Source organism: Mustela erminea, chromosome 5 (genome assembly GCF_009829155.1).
Source record: "Mustela erminea isolate mMusErm1 chromosome 5, mMusErm1.Pri, whole genome shotgun sequence".
Taxonomy (NCBI): Eukaryota; Metazoa; Chordata; class Mammalia; order Carnivora; family Mustelidae; genus Mustela; species Mustela erminea.
The window spans coordinates 69,537,424-69,559,268 of NC_045618.1; the positions used below are offsets into that span (position 1 = coordinate 69,537,424).

At 35.9% G+C, this 21,845-nt stretch overlaps 2 protein-coding genes across 8 annotated transcripts in view; one reads left to right on the forward strand and one right to left on the reverse strand.

The window, feature by feature from the left end:
• The window catches only part of FAM227B (family with sequence similarity 227 member B), a 202,445-nt gene extending 199,951 nt beyond the window's left edge, over positions 1-2,494 (reverse strand). For 4 of the 5 annotated variants that reach the window (XM_032343660.1, XM_032343663.1, XM_032343661.1 and 1 more), the window contains exon 1: positions 2,267-2,494. The gene's annotated coding sequence lies outside the window, so the exon portion shown is untranslated. The remainder of the gene's footprint in view (positions 1-2,266) is intronic. The other variant, XM_032343659.1, reaches the window with a different exon arrangement.
• A 52-nt stretch (positions 2,495-2,546) lies between these two features.
• DTWD1 (DTW domain containing 1) lies at positions 2,547-20,782 on the forward strand. 3 transcript variants are annotated; one of them, XM_032343676.1, is made up of 5 exons: positions 2,547-2,969; positions 6,810-7,128; positions 11,396-11,539; positions 13,477-13,726; positions 20,468-20,782. In XM_032343676.1, the coding sequence occupies exons 2-5, from the start codon at positions 6,865-6,867 to the stop codon at positions 20,713-20,715; spliced, it is 906 nt and encodes a 301-aa protein (XP_032199567.1). In that variant the 5' UTR covers positions 2,547-2,969; positions 6,810-6,864; the 3' UTR covers positions 20,716-20,782. The 3 variants fall into 3 exon arrangements, with proteins under 3 accessions (XP_032199567.1, XP_032199568.1, XP_032199569.1); XM_032343677.1 differs by having other exon boundaries at positions 2,547-2,675; XM_032343678.1 differs by lacking the exon at positions 2,547-2,969 and adding an exon at positions 2,978-3,988.
• Positions 20,783-21,845: the final 1,063 nt, after the last annotated feature.

Here is a 21,845-nt window from a genome sequence, read left to right on the forward strand (position 1 = left end):
TCCTCAATGGATTCCCTGTGAGAAATAAAAGTTTATTATATTAAACCACTGAAATGTTGGGTTGTCTTTGATAGTAGTAAATTCATAATGGTGGTTTTTAAAAAATGGCCACAAATTCTTTGACAATCTTTCGAGAAGTGGCATCTATCTATGCTCCATCACCTATAATCTGGACACCCCTTAAAATATATTTATAACCAAAAGAATGTGTGAGAAGTGATACTGTGTTCCTTATTCCTTGCAACACTTGGCGTTGGAGCCCTGGGCCTAAACTAGAAGTCTGATTACCCTGCAGTTATCCTGTGAGGAAGTTCAGGCCACAGGGAGAGGCTACGCATGTGATCTCTGATAGCATTCATAGACTGCCACGCTGAGTTACCAAAGAAAAGCTGTCCCTCTGTGGCCTCCTCAACACACAATTCACGAACACAATAAAAAGGTTGTTTTAAGCCATATTTTGGAGTAATTTCTTACATAAAAGTAGTGAGCCAATACTCACATCACTTCAAATAATAAATAGCATCATTTGTTTTTGTAATCTGTGCACCTGAACTAAAGAAAAAGGTGCAAATTATTTATTCTTGGCTTGGAGACTTTGCTAGTGCTACTTCTCTTACCCAGAAAGCTCATCTTTCTTCATAAAGCAGTGGCTTTCAAACTTTTTAAGGAGAAACACACAATAACAGATACATTTTATAAACATGGCCTAGTGCATAAGCATGTACACATGTGTACACACAAAGATACTCTTTGACTTATGATGGGGTTATGTTTCCAAATACCCATCCTAAGTTGAAAATGCATATAATACACTTAACACACTGAATTAGCTTAAATGTGCATAAATGTGCTCAGAATACATGTTGACATACTGCTGGGCAAAATCATCTAACACAAAGCCTATTTCATAATCAAATGTTAAATATGCCACATAATTGAACACTCTACTGAAAGTGACAAACAGAATGGTTGTATGGGTAAAGAATAGTTTCTAAAGTATAGAACTTGTCCGTTGTTTAGTGATGGCCTCGCTGACGTGGCTGTGCATTATCACAAGAGAGTTTCATCCTATGTATCATTAGTTCAGGAAAACACCAAGTCAAAATTCAAAGTATGGTTTCTACTGAATGCTTATTGATTTCACACTATTATAAAGTTGAAAAATCCTAAGTCAGTGAAATGTTAAGTCACGGACCATCTGTAATTTAAAACTCCATGAAGTGGGACTCTTGGGTGGCTGTCAGTTAAGGATCTGCCTTCAGCTCAGGTCATGATTCTGGAGCCCTGGGATGGAGCCCCGCATCAGGCTCCCCGTCCAGGAGTGTGCTTCTCCCTCTCCCTCTACTGCTCCCCCTGTTTGAACTCTCTGTCTCTCCCAATCCAATAAATAAGTAAAATCTAAACAAAAACAAAACAAAACAAAAAAACCTCCATAAAGTAATACTTAACTTTACCAAGTGCCATGCACTGACATTTTCACACTATACTAATTCGTTTTTTAAAATCTCTAGTTTTGGAGCACCTGGCTGGCTCAGACTGTGGAGCTTGTGAAGCTCCATCTCAGGGTTGTGAGTTCAAGTCCCACACTGGCCTTAGAGCACATTTAAAAGAAAATAACAACAACAACAAAAAATTAAACGTATCGTTTCCACTCAGTCTATTTGCTTGCTTACAAACGGGACCTCCACCAATCCCCTTGAAAAGCACTGCTCCGGGCCATGTCATTCTCCAAAACCTTACTCAAGTCCAACCAATAAGCCTTCATTGACCACCCCATTTCTGAGCTTTTGTGAAATTCCTACAATTTATTAGTCACGTGTTTTCTATACTAGCCCTTTCAACTTGATGTCCTAAGCTCCTCTAGGGCAAGCATCTGTCCTTGATCCTTCAGATGCTAAATTCAAAGTACTCAATAAATACAATGCTCAGGGTCTGTGTTTCTGAATCTCAGTCTTAACATGCACTCCTTAGTCTGGGATTTTCTCTGGGGTGGGGCAAGGGAAAGTGGGTTTATCATCTATCCACCTTTTATGCTTAATTCCAAAATGGAAAAGCGCATAAAGCAGTTCCAACTCTACCCGCGTGCAGTTTTCAAGCAAACCAAACCATCCAGAGACACAGTTTCCCTGATAGCTTTCGTGACTACTAGTACTCCTCTTGACGTAGCCCTAAAAAAGTAACAGGACTAAGTTCTCACGACGAAGAGAGTTGTGGAATGGGTAAAATGGAAAAGTGTTCTGAAGGATCAGCATTTTTCACAACTCACTGCAACTACACCTCGAGAATGTACTTCCAGAACCGCGTTCCGTTCAAGGGGCCTCGGCCAGGGTCAGCAGGGAACGCAGCTCAAGGCGGCGGGGCTGTGAGGACCAGCTGCACAACCCCCACCTCGCTTTCCGCCCGGGTCTCCCAGGACCAGGGCGACTCCGCCGGCTGCCCAGAGGCTGAGGCGGGACTTCCCCTTCTAACCACGCCCCGCGTCCCTCCCCGCCCGTTACTATCGTCGCGGGCCGCCGAGCTCTGGCAACGGCCCTAGCAACGGCCGGGCTCCTCCTTCCTGTGTCTCCCGGAAAGCGCTCCGCCGCGCCCTAGCGCGACGTCGGCCGGGCGCGCTCCTCGGGTTCCGACGAACCGGAAGGCGTGTGGAGCCGTGCGAGGACCCGAGGGAAGCGCAGGTCTGAGTCCCACTCCGATCGCTGGTGCGGGTGTCCGCGCCCGTGTGCGGACCAGTGGCCTGGCCAGAGCCGTGCGGCTGCGGGGAGAGGACGCTGCTTGGCTGGGCGCTGGTGGAGGCCGTGCAGGGTGTCTCCTGTGAGCGGGACCCTGGTCCCTGTGCTGGAGCGCTTGCATTTTTTTACCATCCTGCGGGCCCTTCGGGGAAAAGGCTTCCAAATTGTTCCTCAAAAATTTTCTTTGCCCTAACAATCATTTTCAGTGGTTTCCGCCGTGAGGAAAGTCTGTTCTGGCAGGTAGTCCCCTAGGATCTATGTTTTTTAGTGTTTGGAGTGGTTTGCGGGGAATTGGTAATCACAGAAGCAGCAGCTTAGTACAGTGTGCCATGCAGTGTATTTAAAATATTGAGATAGTGGTTACATAATAAGCCAGGGAGGCTGTTTCTTAGGTCTAAATTGTTTCTTGGGAATGTAGAAGAAGTAAAGAAGTATATTAATAGATTAAGATACCAGTTCACGGAGCTGGATGAGAAAAATCTCTGCTTGAGTGAAAACATTTAAGGATTATTTCTTTTAAGCATTTAAGCATTATTTCTGTCTGAACCCCAGTGTACCATGAAAAACTGAGGCAAGACAGCCTGCCTGCCTGCCAAATGATGGGGGACGTCGGAGGGGCCACTGGTCCTGTATGAAAAAGGTGGCACCTTGGATTTTAAAAAATGAATGTTGGACCTGTGTGTGTTATTTGACCAGGTTCTTAAAAATACTTAAGGAAAAAAAAAAAATTGAAGTGGGTTTTATCTAGTATACTGAATTGGCCTACAATACATGGTAGGGGAATTTTATATAGTATTCCATTGGGAGGTAACCTGTACTTTGGAGCTTTTAAGATCATTGTTTTGGGAGGTGGGGAGGGGGAGGAATCTGCCATGTTGCCACTTGTGTCAGGCTGCAGATGGCCCATGAAGGTGGTTTGTTAGGTCATTCAGGAGGGAGATGCTTAGGTATGTTTTCGTTTTCAGAACGGTTTTGGTTTAATAAGTAATTGTTGAATTCCTTCTGCTGCATGAGACACAGGGAGAGATATGTAAAGAATTGGTAAAGAATGCTTCTTTTGCAGAGTTGATTGCTAGGAGGGATAGCTTTGCTAAAAGACAACTCTAGGCTAAAGCAGATTTTTCCATGCTAAATATGTGGAACCAGTAATAAAGGGGTAAACCTAAAAAGATGTAAGATCTATTGCATAGATCATCTAGAGTCCTGACTTTGAGCCTAAAGTTAGAGAATTACATGCTAGGTGGAATTGATGGAACTTGGTGAGTAATTGGTTTTTTGGGAAAAGAGGGTAGAGGGGGAGTAAAAATTTGTTTTCAACCTAAGATGCAGATTGATGAATGTACCATCAAGGTAAAAATATTTATTAGTTCTTCAGGAATATATTCTTTTTATGTTTTCTAAGTAACTCCCACAACTCCACTTGTATTCCCTGAATGAATTTGATATTAATAAGTATGTTTTAAAGGTTGTGAACCATCATTTGCAGCAAACTGTCTGTACACATTTGAGGCAGGCTATTGGCTAGGTGAGGACAAATGCTGGTGTCATATGGTTTCAGAGACCTTTGGAGGGAGGTGTCCATGACTTCTGGACTCTTCTGTGTGGCCACCAGAGCCATAAGAGAGAGTGTATAGGTGAGGCCGGGAAAGGAGCCATAAACATTTCCCTTTCACTGCCTCATATGCTTATTTTGTTTGATTTTTGTAGAGGAAGAATATTTATATAAGGCTTTACTAGTATCCATTTGGCTTTATGGATGGAAGGTCAAGTGAAATATAGGGGAATGTTTCTGAGGCAGAATGCACTTGGAAGGCCCTAGAAAAACTCACCAGTAGTTTTCCATCGAATGTCAGGAAGCACATTGACTTTCATGACATCCCAGGAACTGTGTACTTCAGCCCCATTATTCAGGAGGCCTTTAGTGGCATATGTAAACCCCCTAATTAGCCACTAGAACACCCAGGAAAATAGAGTCAGGTTGAATTAGTCCAGTCTAGTTACTTTTTTAGGATGGGTCCCATGATGTGATAATTCAAGACTATTATAATCTTAAAATGTTTCTCTGTAAGAATTTCAGAAAACACCAGAGCAAACCCAAACCAAGACTTAGGTGCAAACTTAAACCACCTTCCTAAGTGCAGTAATGAGACCTATTGGCCTGTGACAGCTGACCTTTAGTTGCCTAACGGGGGATTTGTAGCTCTGATTTCTGGAGACTAATAGGATCTCTTCCCAGACTTTTAAAACTGCTCCTGTCTTTAGAGTGACTGTTTGAACTTGGGATTTTTTTACCTGGTTCTGTAGATGGACTCTTAAAGATCTGCAAACCATCTGAAATTGTGTATGAAATACTGTGTCTTGTGTGTACATGTATAGATAAGGTCCAAGACTCAACATGATCTTAAAAAGATCTGAGATTCAAGGAAAGGTGACAGCTTGGTAAATTTACTTTGAGTAAATTTGGCCAGTGTATTTTATTTTTCCTTCAGGGATAAGCATCTATTTCCTTTGCATCTTTTTATTTGGGTCTCAAGCTTACTGGGATTTACAACCTATAAAAAACTCTTGATGAGTAATTAAATTAGTATCACTAACTTCTTGTTGCTAAATTATGTTGTATATTATGTTCTACTGGACTTTTTGTTCACTTTCTATTTGGAATACCACAGAAAAGTTTCCTGTTGCAGTCACAGCATTTCTCCTCTCAGTGTTTGTACTCAAAGTGCCAGGGGCCTCATAGTTAAACACCACAATGCCATAAGCTTTATAATGAGAGACTCATTTTACAGCTTTGGAATGCATATCAAATCAAAAGGGCCTTAGTCTCTTTTCTCCCTCAAGAGATACTGTGCTTACAAAATATTTGAGTAACAGACATCATTCTTCTTGGAAGGAAATATTTAAGTGAGGAAGTTATTTCACTATTTTATCTCTAGAACTGAAGACTCTGAATGAATTATATATATTATTTAAGATTTTATTTATTAGAGAGAGAGCATAAGCAGGGGGAGTGGCAGGCAGAGGGAGAGGGAGAAGCAGGCTCCCTGCAGAGCAGGGGAAGCCCCATATGGGACTCAATCCCAGGACTCCAACATCATGACCTGAGCCAAAGGCAGTGGCTTAACCAACTGAACCACCCAGGTGCCCCCGAATGAATTATATTTTTTAAAAGTGGTATGAAGTCTTTGAGTGAGGGGACATTAACATTACTCTGTAAAATTTTTAGTTTACAAGATCACACTTTATTTTTCTGGGCATATATTTCAGCTTTGGGGATATTTTACAAATCATAATTGGTAGTAGATGCCTGTCCTATTTTAATGGATGTTTAGTTATATTTTTGTGTGTGTGATATAAGTTGGAGAAGAATAAGTCTTTTGAAACATAACAACTAAGTTTTACTGATTTCACTGGAACCTTGTATTTTCATTAGGATCTAGGTTGAGATTTTATATAACATTGGTTTAAAGTCAGAGTGTAGGGGCGCCTGGGTGGCTCAGTGGGTTAAAGTCTCTGCCTTCGGCTCAGGTCATGATCCCAGGTGGGATCGAGCCCCATATCGGGCTCTCTGCTCAGCAGGGAGCCTGCTTTCTCCCCTCTCTCTCTGCCTGCCTCTCTGCCTACTTGTGATCTCTGTCTGTCAAATAAATAAATAAAATCTAAAAAAAAAAATAAAAATAAATAAAGTCAGAGTGTACAGGGTTGAATACATTCCTGGCTGATAATAGCATTTAAACACTGTATTCCTAATATGAAACAAAATAAGAGTCACTGAAAAATGTATTATTGGTACCTAAATTTTATATTTGAAATAGTTTTTCTAAGAGAGCACCTTTTTATTTTTATGGACGGAATGACTCAGAAGGGTAATTTATTGTTTGAGTTTATTGCTTTTTAATTTTGTATTTTAAATCATGCTAATTAAGTGGTTTAAAAAGCTTATTAGTACTTGTTAATAAATACTAAAAATGGCATGCAGTTGTAAATTAAATTGGGTAATTTTCTTTGTGGAGACAAGGAACAAAATATTTCCTGTCTTTATTTCACCCCTACCCCACTTTTTTTTTTTTTCTTTTGCAGTGCACCTATGATTTATGTTTTAGAAATAGATGTTAAACTTGGGTTTGAATGAAAAATGTCTCTCAATCCATCTATATTTCTCAAAGAAAAGGAAGAAAATAATTCAAAATTTGTAGAAATACAGCACTCACGAACTACTTCCATAGCTGCAGAAGATCCTTTTCAAAACTTATGCTTAGCATCTCAAGAAGTTCTTCAAAAAGCTCAACAAAGTGGAAGATCAAAATGTCTCCAATGTGGTGGTTCAAGAATGTTCTATTGCTATACATGTTATGTCCCAGTTGAAAATGTACCTATTGAACAGATGCCACTTGTGAAGGTTGGTAAGAAATTTAATTATCTGAAAGTAGGAGAAGAGGTTTTAAAAAGATATCTCATACATACCTACTCTAATACAGTTGATAAGCATGATAAGTAACATCATTATGGAGATTAATAATATTAATAGAAAATTTAATCTTACAGACTGGTAAACCTATTTGCTTTTCTTGTCTTTGGAAGAAGACACACACTGCTAAAACACTGAGATGAATGATATTGTTTTGAATGAAATCAGTTACTTTTTCACTAATGATTATAATTCATCTAAAACATAGGGGGAGATGTGGCATAAACATGAATGCTATAAGAGACAAGTGTGTAATTGCCTGAAGGAACTTCAAAAACTACCTCAGGGCCTTAGACTTCTTTTTAAGAAGTCTCCATTCTACATGGAGATGGAGCTCATGTCAGTGACCAAAACTAAACTAAAATTAAAAATACTAAGACTGGAGCACCCGGGTAACTCGGTTGGGTGTCCGACTTTGGTTTCAATTCATTTCTTAATCACAGGGTTGTGAGTTCAAGTCCCACATTAGGCTCCACACTAGGCATGGAGACTACTTGGAAAAAAAAAAAAAAAAAAGAACTAAGGCCACTCTTTGGGCTATATTATAACTGTAGTGATTTAAGCCAGATTCAAGCCAGACTTTAAAAAATTGATTTGAATTGATTGCTTACTTTATACGTTTTGTTGTTTACCAAGACTACTCTTGTTTATGTAAAAGGTCTGTGGACCATGATGTCTATGTAATCAAAGAATTTATTACATATATGTCAACTTGTCTAACATTGATGTGAACTTTAGGAGTAAATCAAATAATGTATAAAATTTGCTGTCTGTTAGGACTTTAGAGAGACTAAACTCTACACATGGACTTAGTAGGACTTACTAGTAAGAAAATAAGTTAAAACTATATTTAAAAGTATTTAATGTGGTGATTTTAAGATTCATTTAAATTTGAAGTAAAATACCTTAATACTTATATTTTGTTACTTGAAATTCAATTTAGCTTATATGTTATCTTGGTAAGTCCAGGGTCTCCTCAAGGGTCTAAAATCACACTTACAGGCTGTTGGAAAGTTACTGGGCAAGATGAAATAAGCATGGAACCTAATCAGCTTTATAGTTAACCTTAGAAAAACTTAGAGTTTGAGGAAAATAATCTTCTTTAAGTTCCCTGTTATCTTGTAAGAGTGTTAAATTTCAAAAGTGTAGTTTTTGAAGTATGAACAGAATTATTCTATGTTCTTTTCATATCAAAGCCACATAGAGAGTATCCCTTTAAAAGTTTTATTTTAAAATGTATTGTGTTCAAAAGGATTGAAGATCAGAATAATAAGAGTCGGTAACATATTGACTTTTCATAGACATTTATTTTCATAGAAATTTAATAATAGAGGATTATTTTCCAAATTAGTGATCTAATATCCATTATTTAGTAGAAATGACTTAAAACACTATGCCAAATGTTTGATCAACTCTAGATGGCCTACCAGAGTATGCAGAGTTTTTAAAAGTGTTTATATTTTAAAGGCCATATATAAAACTCAGTATGTTAATATATATTAGTAGTAATAAAAGCGCTATACAATTTTTTCTAATTTTTACTTTATTTTTACAAATCATTCAGCATTTGCTTTTAGATAGCCTGCTTGGGAAGGGAAGACGACTACATAATGAGTAAGTGCCTCCCAAGCTTTAAATTTTAATCTACAGAATAAATTCATAAATGCTGATTTTTTTTTTCATGTAGAATATGATTTTTTAAAAATGTCATGAGAAATGCATGAGTAAAGATTAAAGATACTCTTGGTATTTTTTAAAGGAAGAGCAAAAATAATCATGAGGTCAAAGAAAGCTTCATCTTTTTAGAGTCCTAGAATTTAAAAGACTCTCTTTGGGAAAGTTGATGATCACATAGGAAAAGACTTAGGACTTCTTGCTAATGGCATTTTGATAAATTTGGGCAGAAAATTTTGATAAATCTCTTATAAGAAATACAAGTGTTAGAGAACAGATTGATGTTCTTTGTGGTTGAAAACAGAACATTTCTACTTGAACTGTGTGTCTGGTCAATACTTCTGGTGTTACTCCATACCCTGTCATTATTTAGGAAATATCTTCCTTTAAAATGTGTGAACTAGAGCACAAACATTTGTTTCCATGATTTGATCTGTGTCTGTGCTTTTGTTTCATAATGTTAGAAATTTCAGGCTTGCTCAGGGAGAACTAAAGTAACTAGACTGGGTCTCAGTAATAACTTCTTGAGCACAAATTTTGCACAATTGTCTACCTATAGGATTTAGTCCATAATAGGCAAGGTATGTGATGTTTAAATACATGAATCACAGTCAGTCCTATGTCCTTGACATAAATGATACCCTTCAGACATAGCCAGCTGATGGGAAATGTTGATGGTCACCTTTGGAATTTCCAGTTCTACTCATCAGCCATGTAAGAAAGTTGGTTTTATTAGTAATAGAATACTTTATCATGATGTGCTTTCTTTTTCTTCTTTCCTATCTTCCCTGGGCTAAGATAATGCTGACCTGGGACTGAGAGACCCTGGGGAAAGGGAATGTAGTGTCAACTGAGACTGAGCATCATGAGGAAATTCTGATGTAGAGTTCAGCCAGAAGTAGAGTGATGTAAAATCATTTGTGAACTGCCTACTTAAATGGTAAATTTTCTGTGACGAGAAATTGGTTTGACGATTTAAAGCAGTTGGCCCTCAGTGGTTACTAGGCTTAAGTGGGGAGGGAAGGAGATACAGGGTTTGAAACCCTAAAGTGAAAACTATTTGGGATACATATTCATGGCCCTTCTGGGATAGATACCATCCTTTTTCCACACAATAATCCAGAAAGATAAAGTATATGCACCTGGGGTCATTCAGTAGCATGCAGCAACTGCCCCTTTAAAAAACAGCTCTGCAGTTAATGATACACACGACAATATGGATGAATCTCAGAATAATTATTCCGAGTGAAAGAAGTCAGATGAAAAGAGTACTTACCATATGATTTCATTTATATAAAATCCAAGAAAATACAAACTAACGTATAGTGATAAGTTACCAATTGTTACCTAAGGACTGTGGGTGGTAGTTGATGGGGAAAGGGGAAGAAGGGAGGCTTTTGGGGGTGACAGTTACGTTCATGATCTTGATTATGGTGATGAATTCAAGGGTATTAAAATTCATTATATTGTACACTTTAAATATATGGAGTTTATTATACCAATTTTATCTATTAAAGCTGTTTTAAAAAGAGAAAAATGGTTTTGTACTCCAGGGTAAATTTAGCTTTTCCCAGGGTAGATACCTAGGATCCTGCCTGTTATGGGTGGGGTGGGAGCTGGAAGAGTATTTGTAATAATATATGTCATTTATAATCTGCACTGAAGAATCCGTCTCAGAGTTTCTCATATACATTTTTGGGGGGATGTCACTCAGCTTTCATTTTCATAACCATGGCTGACTATAGCACTTGTGCAAACGTTATACAGGAAACTAAATCAAACAAGTGAGGGAAATAACAGAAAAACCTAACTTGAAAAATGTTAGAGAATATTACTTTTGCAAAGGGGCAGGATGTAATTCATAACAAGTAATGAAACTTAAAGGAAAATAGACAAAATGATTTTTTCAGAGAGTTAATTTTTACATGAAGTGTGTACCTTCTAGACCTGTTCTGTTACTTTTCCAATTGATAATTATTTCATTTGTGCCATTAAAGGCCACTGATGAGAATCATGATGTTCACGATAAAGGGTGAACCCTTTTAAGGGTAATAATACCTGGGACCTCAAAGGATGTATAGGGAGTAAAATTTTGACTTGAATTTTACATGTGACACTTTTGCCCAGCTTATATTTCCTTTTATTGTGTCATAAAATTATCCTAAAATTTATAGGAATTATAAAAAGTGTTCTTGACACAGATACTGAAATGCAAGGAATTGGACTCAAAGCCTATGTAGCTTAAATGAAAATGGCCTTGAAGCTTTGCTTTAAGAACAATTCTATGTTGAATACGTTGGCAATAATTGTTCTATTATCTGATCAACAATATCGAGGAAGAAACTTAGGTTTGCTTTATGACTCTTAGCATTCCTAATTTGGTTTAGAAAAGTATGCCTTTCATATCATATTTATAGGAACTTAGTGTGAACTTGTTATGTAAGCTTTGAAGATCATTTTTAATTAACATAAAAATCTGAATTTTTGTATTTATTGTGTTCATTTGTCCTTTTTTTAATTTTAGCTTCCACTGAAGATTGACATCATTAAACATCCAAATGAAACAGATGGCAAAAGTACTGCTATACATGCAAAACTATTAGCACCTGAATTTGTAAATATTTACACGTATCCTTGTATTCCAGAATATGAAGAAAAGAACCATGAAGTAGGCAGCTTATTTTTTACACCTCTTCACATTGAATCTAAAAAAGAGTTTTAAATTCCATTGCTTTTCTGAACTTGAACATAATTAAATATTTTTCTTAATGACCTAGGGTTATCTTTATGTAACAGTAAGCAATATACAACTTACTTACTTCATTGGTATCTTCAAAGATCAAATGATCTTAGATTGTTAAGGCTTTTTGAATTTTGTCTTTCTACTTTTTGTAGTTGTTCTGCCTTACTTCTTCAGGTTTTTCCTCTTTGCCCATATTGCTGTGCCTGCTTTTACTTTCTCTCCTCTCCATTTTCCTGCTGATGCTACATAAAGATGATTTGATACAAACTAAGAAACCATATTACAAACATTGGAATTTCTCCAAAAGGAGAAAAAAGTCTGAATTAGAAGGATTTTCAAGAATACTCCCTGAATTAAGAGCTTTAATACATGACCTTTGTAACGCCTTTTGCTTGCTCAGAGGCCTTCCTTTGATCATTCCTAGATTCAAAATTGGTTTTCATGTATTTGAAATTGTCACATTGGTGAGATATTACTGCTCTTATTGAAAAGTAATAGATCCAAAAAAAAAAAAAAAAAAAGGCCTTGGGTACTTTAGAAAAAAGTATGTAAACTCTTCTGGGTTTCTTGGAGATATTTGCTGGTGTGGTTAATCTGGAAGCATAATTAAAAATTAATGTGTTCACTTGCTGTAGGCAGAACTTAGATTTTCCTTTCCCATCAGTATATTTGTATTTTGGTTGAATTTATATAGTTGTTTGTAAATGATTTCTGAGTTTTGGATCAAGGAGTATCTTTGTGATTCCCTCTCTGGTCAGCAAGGTATCATTTATCTCAATTGAATAGAATACAGTGTTGGAGTCTATAAAGAGATGTGATATGCTTACAGTCCAAGAAAATTACAAAGCCCTGAACTTTGCTTATTGGGTATGGGGGAAATAGAGGCACGCATTTTAAGTGTTTGAGAAACTTTTATAACTAGAGTTTTCAAATTCAAGATTTTTCCTTTTATTTTTATATTGCTTATGTTTTCATATAAAAAATGATATATGTTCATTAAAGAAAATTTGGGAAATACAGAAGAGTACAGGAGATAAAATATCCATGATTTGACCAACATTTGTTCATTTAACAAATATTAATTGGGCACCTTCTTTGTGGCAGGAGCTGTTCAAACACTGGAGGCTCTAAAGTGTGTAAGGTTTCAGTAAAAACATGCTGAAAAAAAGGTAGCATAATTTACAGTTATTCCTTGAAAGTCAGATTTTTCAGTCTTAATTTTTCACTGTAATATACTTTAACAGATATTCTGGGTATTGTGAGTTGTATTTACGATTTTTTTTAAGGTAAATTCCCAAAACTGAAATAACCAAAGGGTGTGAACATTTCAAGACTCTTGATTCAGAGTGCCAAACTGCTTTCATGAAGAGTTATACTATCAAAACCTGACATCAGTAATGGCTATAAAGGCCCAAAACATCATATACTCAACAGCAGTGATAGTATTATTTGTTTGATTTCTGCTTATTATATTGAAATTGTGAAAATTTTATTTAATTATTGAGTGCTTTTCATTGGTTCTTTTACCTAGTGTCACGTACGTTGTATTTTATACTGTGAAATATTACATTAGTTAGTTTTTTGATTCAGTGTACAATTAACTTGGCTTCTGCCAATTATTTTGAAACAATACTTCTAGCTAGTATATTATGATTTTTAAATCTTAGGGAAGAGCCAAAAACTTTACCATCCTTATTAAAGAAACACTAACTTTCAAATGGCTCAAGTGGTTGTTATAGAACCTAATGCTTGTTTCTCAGGTATGCGGGATGTTCGTTTCTCTTTAAGTTTTAAAAGTGTCAGAATTTATTCATTTTGAAGATCATAACAGCACACTACTAACTTAAGTTTCTTTGCCTTAGGTTGCACTTGTTTTTCCTGGACCTAAGTCTGTCTCAATAAAAGATATTTCTTTTCATCTACAAAAAAGGATTCAAAATAATGTTAAAGACAAAAATGACGACCCCGACAAGCCATTTATTAAACGCAAGAAAACTGAAGAACAGGATTCGAATGACAGCAAGTGCCAAGACACAACACTGAAAAAAATTATATTTATAGATAGCACTTGGAACCAAACAAACAAAATATTCACTGATGAGAGACTTCAAGGTAAAAAAAAAACAAAAATTTTTTTTGTGGATTGTTCCTTCCCCCAGCTTTCATTTCAGATACTTCAAACATGCAGATATATTAAAAGAATTGCATCAAATACCCATACGTTTTGCCACATTTATTTCTCTATTATATGTGCGTGCATAATTAGATATTGTATACATTTTTGGCTGAACCACTTGAAAATAAGATGCAGGCTTTGCACTACTTCACCCTTAAATACCTAACTATATGTCTTTTAAGAATAATTGCATAATCTCAATACCATTAGCAAAAGTTAATGGGATAATTAACAAAATTTCTAATATCTAATACAGTCCATATTTACATTTACCTAATTGATCCAAAAATATCTTTTGTAGCTTTTTTCTTCTGATGTAGCATGTAAACTCTCATTCCATGTAGTTTTTATACCTCTTCAGTCTCTTTTAATGTAGAGCAGTCCCCTGTCTTTGTTTTCTGTGACTTGTTTGAAGAGGGCAGGTCAGTTGTCTGAATGCTTCATCATGATTAGCTTCAGTTTAGTGTTTTTATAAGGATACATAGAGATAAGGATCAATCTAGGGTTGTTCCATGACAATTCCAGTTTATACCTATTGTTTTTATTTAACTATTAATGGCATTCCCTTTCCCTCTCAGAAATATGGCTGTTCAGCTGATAAGTTATATGATTATCCTATTCATAGGTAAAGTTGTATACTTATTGCATCAGATCAGGAGGCATATAAATTCCATTATTGGTAATAACTTTAACTATTTGATTAAAGTGGTGATTGCCAGATCTCTGTATTGTAAAAGTTCATTTCTTCTTTGAAACTGGTAGTAGTCTTCGGGGTGATGCTTTGATACTGTGAACTATCTGTTTCCCAACTGCTTTTCACTGAGTGGTTTCAGTATTTATTGATGATTTGCCTATATCAGCAAATTGAGGATTGCAACATGATGACATTTTAATGTATTATTTCTTTTATATTTGTTAGGTGGTAAAGAGCTCTTCTCCTCCCTCCCCTCCCCCCCCCTTTTTTCTCTCTCCTGCCTCTTTTTTGAGGTCACTATGGGTTTATGGATTTCCTTTATCATATGTAATATGTTGTGATTGTATTCTTTTTGATGTCCAGATTGTCTCAAATTTTGCTAGTGGGAGCCCTTCAAGTCCTCCATAGCATGGCCTTATTAGTCTTTCTGGTACAACGGGATGTGCCAAGTTAACTTGTACTTTTTTCCTGCCCCAGACATAGAACCAGTGATTATGTAAAAGAGCTATGGTTCTTTTTAGTGGGGAGTGATATTAGAAACCAAGATCTGGCAAATTTATTACAACTTGGATGTCATTGTTTCAGGGGATAGAGCCAAGGGAAATAGATATATATCATGAGTTCACGTGGATAGTTCCAGTTCCAAGATTGAACATTACAGGGATTTTCTTTCTTTTGCTTTACCTTTGTACTCTTTCTCTTAGAGTGAAAAGTTCAGTTCCTAATAAAATGGTTTAAAAGAGTTGTTTTGTTTGCCCAAGTAGCACAACTAGTAATATGAAGAACAGAAACTCATGTTACCTCTCTTGTTTACTTGTACCTTACGCTGTTCCTCAGGTTTTTTCAGTAGTTTCTCTAAAAACGTTAGGTTTATTTCCAGCTCTTGATGGCCTGGTATGTATACATGTATGATTAGAAGGCAAGAGAGCTACCCAGTTGGTTTTAGGCAGTTGTCAAAATAGAACTTTTCTCAGACTATTTGTTAAAAATGCAGTTCACCTAGAAAAGAAAGTTTATGACACGTTTTGGAGTTTAACTTGTAGTAAGTAATCCCAAACTAAAGTTAGTAACAATACTAGATCTAGTTTAATTTACATAGTTCATAACTCTGAGGTCAACATAACTGTTAGGAAGGTTGCTTTGTCATTCTGGTCGTGTGTGTGTGTCTATGTGTTTGTATGTGAGAGAGATAGGCAGAAAGATAGAGACAAAGTGTGTATATGAGTGTGTGTGTGAGAGAGAGAGACAGTGGGGAATGAGAAATGTGAGAGGGAGAGGGAGAAAGAAACTACAGAGCATAAGACCTGAAAGAACCTTTCACTGATGTTTAATAGAGAGATGTAACCCTAAGGCCCTGCTTTTTGGAGTACTACCTGCCAGTATTACCTTGGATGGTTACAGCACCAGCTTATTCCTCAGTTTGAAGATTTTTCTGAGCCACTCTCTTTATAATTACCATATATGGTAATTGAAAGGATCAAATGAAAGAACATGAGTGAGAACAGTAGAAAAAACTATAAAAGGAATCATTGAGGTACAATTCAAAATCTGTTTTCAGAGTTTCATATTTGAGCTTAAGGCTTAAAATCAGATTTGGAAAAATTTCTATTATTCCTTCCCAGATCACATAGTAAGAATCATATATTTCAATTCTGTGCTACATGAAGATTTTTAAAAGGGATTTCTTAATTCCTTCAAAATCATGAAATAAACAAATTCGGTCTTTTCTTCATGTATTATTGTAGCCCCTACCCCTTCTGGCTCCTTATTGCACCATAGGGAATATTTGGGGCTCTGCACATATATATAGACTGTATATGTGAAATACCAGTTTCCAGATGAACTGAGTTATTTCCTTAAGAAACAACCCGTGTTTGCTGTAAATCATTGCCTTTGGGTTTTAAAACATTTTATCACTTGATGGCAATAATTTTGAACAGAAAACCACTTATAATTCTCTGCTTTAAAGTTCTGCTAAAAAAAATTTGCTGAGTTCATCATAAAAAGTTATTGATGGCCAGAAATGATAGCAAAAGAATTTTTTAGTGTATATGTTGAACTTTTAAAATAAATCCCATACCTGTGTATTTCAGTGTATTTTAAAAGGTTCTGTATACTTGCAAGCAAATCTTTAAAACAGGATGAAATAGTGGAAAAAATCACTAAATCTTGATTATCATTTTTAACATTTTAGAACATATTAGGTGTATTAGAAACCAGCACCATTTAATAGTTACTCTTAAGGTTTTTTTTTGTTGTTTTGTTTTTTAAGAAATTGCATGTGCTGTCAGATCCTATGGTAAGATTTTAATTATACTGATTACTTAGAATATTTTCAAATGTGTGCCTACTTCTTGGATATAATTAACATTAATACAAATAGTTCAGTAGAATTTGGTTTAGGTTTTTACAACTTTCGTGTGTCTTTGAATCAAAATTATTCAAATTGAAATATTTTTAAAATATCTAGATAAAATACTTTCAAGCTTTTGCAATTTGTCCATTTATTTAGTACTATTTGTTGAATACCTATTCCTGGATGGGTGGTGTCCTGGACTGGGGTATATGAAGGAGAATAAAGCAGTTTCTCTACCTTCCAGGTGATCACAGTGGCTGTTAGTTTGGGTTGTGTCTTACCACATGAAATGGAAGCCCAGATAGAATCTGAAAACAAGCTGGGTTTACTTTTTATAGGTTCATGTCCAGAAACGGGTAGTCCAAAGCTGTTACAAAGATTTCACAATGCCTGTTAAGAACTCAAACTCATTCTGTTTTCTTCCTTCATCGTGTTCACTCCCGTACTTATAAGATAGCCGCTAGGTCTCAAGACATCCCATATATATTCCAGGCAAGACAAAGGACAGGCCAATATGTACGTGCCCAATGAGTCTGGCTCTTTCATTAAAAAATAAATATAATAATAATAGCTACATTGGAATTATGTTTTTGGAATTTCCACTTAGGAGATTTCATTTTTCCTTTCTTTGGCCAGAATAGTTCATATGACCACTCTGGCCATTAATAAAGCTCAGAAACTGTTTTTAGCTGGACACATGCCACACTGAACAGGATTGAGATTTGTTAATATTGAGAGAAGGGGGAAATGAGTATTGAGATGACAGCAGGCATTGTCTGCCACATAATCTGCTGTGGGAGGCAGGCAGGTAAGCAGGTAAGAAAATTCAGTTAAGTTTTGAATATGATGGTAGCATTGAGGAGACACAACCCTGCTCTACCCAGAGTCCCTGGATGGATTAACTCTTTATGTTGAAATCTTGATGGATAAAGGGCTAAGGGTTGGGCATCTCAGATAAAGGGAATGACATCCACACAAAAATACAAAAACGTCATTCTGCATTCAGAAGACTGAAAAAGTTGCATATGGGGTAGAACGTGTATGCACATGAGAATGGTAGGAGAAACAACTGAAGAAATGCAAATTATGAATGCCCTTGAATACCATGGCTGGGAATTTGGACTTTTTTCCATAGGTGCTATGGCCGTCTTAGAGAATTTAATGCCAGACATTGACATGATTAGATTTGTGTTGTGAGCCTAATGGAAAGATTAGGGCCGGGACCTGACTTCTAGCTCCTGTTCTGTCATAAATAGGGGAAGGTGTTTTTTATTTTATTTTTAAAACTAAATTATGATAAACGTGAAAGGATATGTATAGTATAATGTCATAGCACATAATGAGATAATGAATAATTAAGAATCCAAGCCCCGGAATTGTATCAATAACTTTTTTATCTACCTATGTTCTCTCCTCTGCCACTCTGCTTCTCCCCTGGTAACAGTTAACTGTTCTCTTGAATTATGTTTTTATCATTCCTTTGTGTTTTATCATATACATTATTTTCATAATCTTCATATTGTTTAGTTTTCTATATTTTACCTTCATGTTGTATTCTTGGGGACCTGAAGTCACCATTTTGTTTCTAAGGTTTGTCCATGGTGTTATATGATTAGCTATAGTTTATTCATTTTCAGTGCTGCATATTATCTGACTGTGTTAAAATACTACAGTTTATCCAGTTTCCTGTGGATGAAACAACTAGTTTTTGCTCTTACAAATAGTACACCTACAAAAATTCTTATGCATGTGAGAGACTATGGACTCTGAAAAACAATCTGAGGGTTTTGAAGGGACGGGGGGTGGGAGGTTGGGGTACCAGGTGGTGGGTATTATAGAGGGCACGGATTGCATGGAGCACGGGGTGTGGTGCAAAAATAATGAATACTGTTATGCTGGAAATAAAAAAAAAAAAATTCTTATGCATGTATAAGTTTCCTTAAGGAAATATACCTAGACGTGGACATTGTTGGGTCATTGGTCATTGTTGGGTTGTTGCATATGAAAATGCTCACTTCTACAAGATAATGCCAGTTGTCTTCCAAGGTATAGGTATATAAACTTTCACACCCATCATTAATGTATAAGAGTCCCCATTGATCCATGATGCCGCCTAACTTGGTATTGTCAAATGTTTTGATTTTTGCCAATATAGTGGATATAAAGTGCAGTCTTGCTGTGATCATAATTTGCCTTTCCTTAATTTTCATCTTTCACATTTGTTTTAAGTATTGATATTTTTGGACATATTTCTACCATCTAAAATTTTATTTGTCCTGTTTTTTCTTGACTTTGATCAATCACGTTTTTATTTTTTCTTATTTCATTTTTTTAATATACCTATTTTGTTTCTTTTAGAAAACTGGACTGTGCACATGTAACTTAGAATAATTCAAAGTCAGTATTTTTGCTTCTCCTTTTTAACACTTTAAGGATTGACTACACTTAAGTTTGATTCAGCTCCCATCCTGTCCACCAAGTTACTGTTATTGCCTTCATTATTTTTCTGTCCTTTATCTTCAGCCCACAAATTAGATACTAATATTGTTTTTGTTTCATTGGGCAGCATTTATTTGGATTTGCATAGATGTTTATCGTTTTCTTTGCTCGCCATTCTTTTAACCGACTTTGCTGAAATACATTCTTTCTCCCTTTTACTTCTCACTTTAAAATAAATATGTTTTTTAAAAAAACTATAGCAAAATAAATATGTGAGTCTAAGTACTGGTCTAAAGCTCTGAAAGTATTTTGTGTTTGTATGTTATCATCTGAGTTTTAAGAGATGAGAATCCTGTTCTGTGATACGAGTTATTTCCTCTTTTTTTTTTTTTAAAGATTTTATTTATTTATTTGACAGAGAGAGATCACAAGTAGGCAGAGAGGCAGGCAGAGAGAGAGAGAGGAGGAAGCAGACTCCCCGCTGAGCAGAGAGCCCAATGCGGGACTCGATCCCAGGACCCTGAGATCATGACCTGAGCCGAAGGCAGTGGCTTAACCCACTGAGCCACCCAGGCGCCCCGAGTTATTTCCTCTTAAGTGCGCAGGAATAAGGCATTCTAGCTGACTGTGTCATTGAGGTTTCACTCAACAAATGTGGCAGAGCCAAGGAAACAACTCTAGGTACTCTGTTCATGAAGATATAACCAAAAAGTGGTAGTCCAGAAATAAACTTTTAACCATATTAAGAACCATTAACTTGCCTATTCTCTTTCAGTGAGTTTTACAATGATGTTTTAAATGTCAGTTCATCAAGAAAGTGAAACCCTTCTGAAATTTGGTGAATTTAGTCCTGTCACTAGTTAAAATTAAAAAAGACACTGGTGAATAGAAGTTAGAGGTAAACATCTTAATTGTTAACTACTTTTAACTCGTGGTTTTGCAAGTTCTAAGATTTATAGACAAGTAACTATCATGTATAAGATTTTGCTGTCTTTTATATTGCTTCTGTATATACCTTAATGCATTTAAGAAAATATACTATTTAGAATTAGGATTGAAGGAACTCAATCCTTCAAAAAAAAATCCTTTTTTAAAAATTCTTAAAATAATTAAAAGAAATTATCATTATTGTGCCAGACTCTGTGGTTAAGAAGAAATATTTATACTTTTTTTATTTGTTTTTGGCAGGACTGTTACAAGTTGAGTTGAAAACAAGAAAAACTTGCTTTTGGCGCCATCAGAAAGGAAAGCCAGATACCTTCCTTTCCACAATTGAAGCCATTTATTATTTTCTGGTAGACTACCACACTGATATATTAAAAGAGAAATACCAAGGACAATATGACAATCTCTTATTTTTCTACTCTTTTATGTACCAATTGATAAAGAATGCCAAATGCTCTGGAGACAAGGAAACAAGAAAACTTATCCATTAGTTTTTAAGAAGCTACTATGTCATTTTATTTTGCTAAAGATCAATAAACCTAAATTGTGCTTTCTTTATTCTTGGGAAATTATAATGTATAATGCCTGTAAGACCATTTGAAAAAATAAGTTTTCATTCATTTATCTCATATTTTTTTTTAAAGGGAGTTATTTCTAAAGGAATTTCAGAGACAGCATTGATTAAAAACTCATTTCAGAAGTTATTTGCTTAAGTTTGGCATATCTCAGTTTTATTACTATGTTTTAATATAATATATTTATATCTGTGTAATTAGATCTAATTAGATAGTTGTTTAAGGATCTTCATATTTTTCCTTTTCTACCCACTACCACATTTGGAGGTAGGACAGGTCAGAATCTTCTTGCTGAAAATGAAGTCATAAATAATTTGCTGGTTTGTGGGAAACACAGGCAGAACTGGAATTGTGGCTTCAGTCCCTAGGGCTATTTCTTTAAGTCTTTACTGCCTTTGATGGACATCTGTCGCTTTTTACATTTTCCTGACATCTTTTTTTAAGGAGAAATTGCTGGCAGTCATGGGGGCCTGTGATCCAGTTTAGCAAGCAAAATGCCCAGTGATTGAGGATGAGCACATGAGCATATGATCCAGCATCCTTTTTGATAAGTGATACGAATGCTGTAGGAGATTGCGTTTATTTTTCAAAAAGCAATATGGTGCAGTAGTTTCAACTACAGACTCTAGAGCTAACTACATGAATGTAAATCTCAGCTTATCCTTTTCAGGATTCTTCATTTCTTCATCCTTGTCAGTTTCTTCATTTCTAAAGAGATGGTAGTACAGTAGCTCCCTTACAGGATTAATATGAGGATTAACTGAGTTAAGGTATGTAAGGAGCTTTCAGCAGCACTTGACATATACTAAGTGCTATATATGTGTTTACTCTTTTTATTATTTTATCTGAAAATGCGAACTAACCATGCTATAACCCTAGAGCTGCTGGTGGCATCTGTGCAGCAGGTGGTAGGAACTTGCCTTAGAATTAAGCCAGCAAAGGAAAGCAGAGTGGAGAGGTAAGGCTGAATCCTGAGGACATCATTTAATCACCTAATCTAGCTGCTTATGAATAGAACCCTACTGTCTGGGATAGCTTCTTTTTGG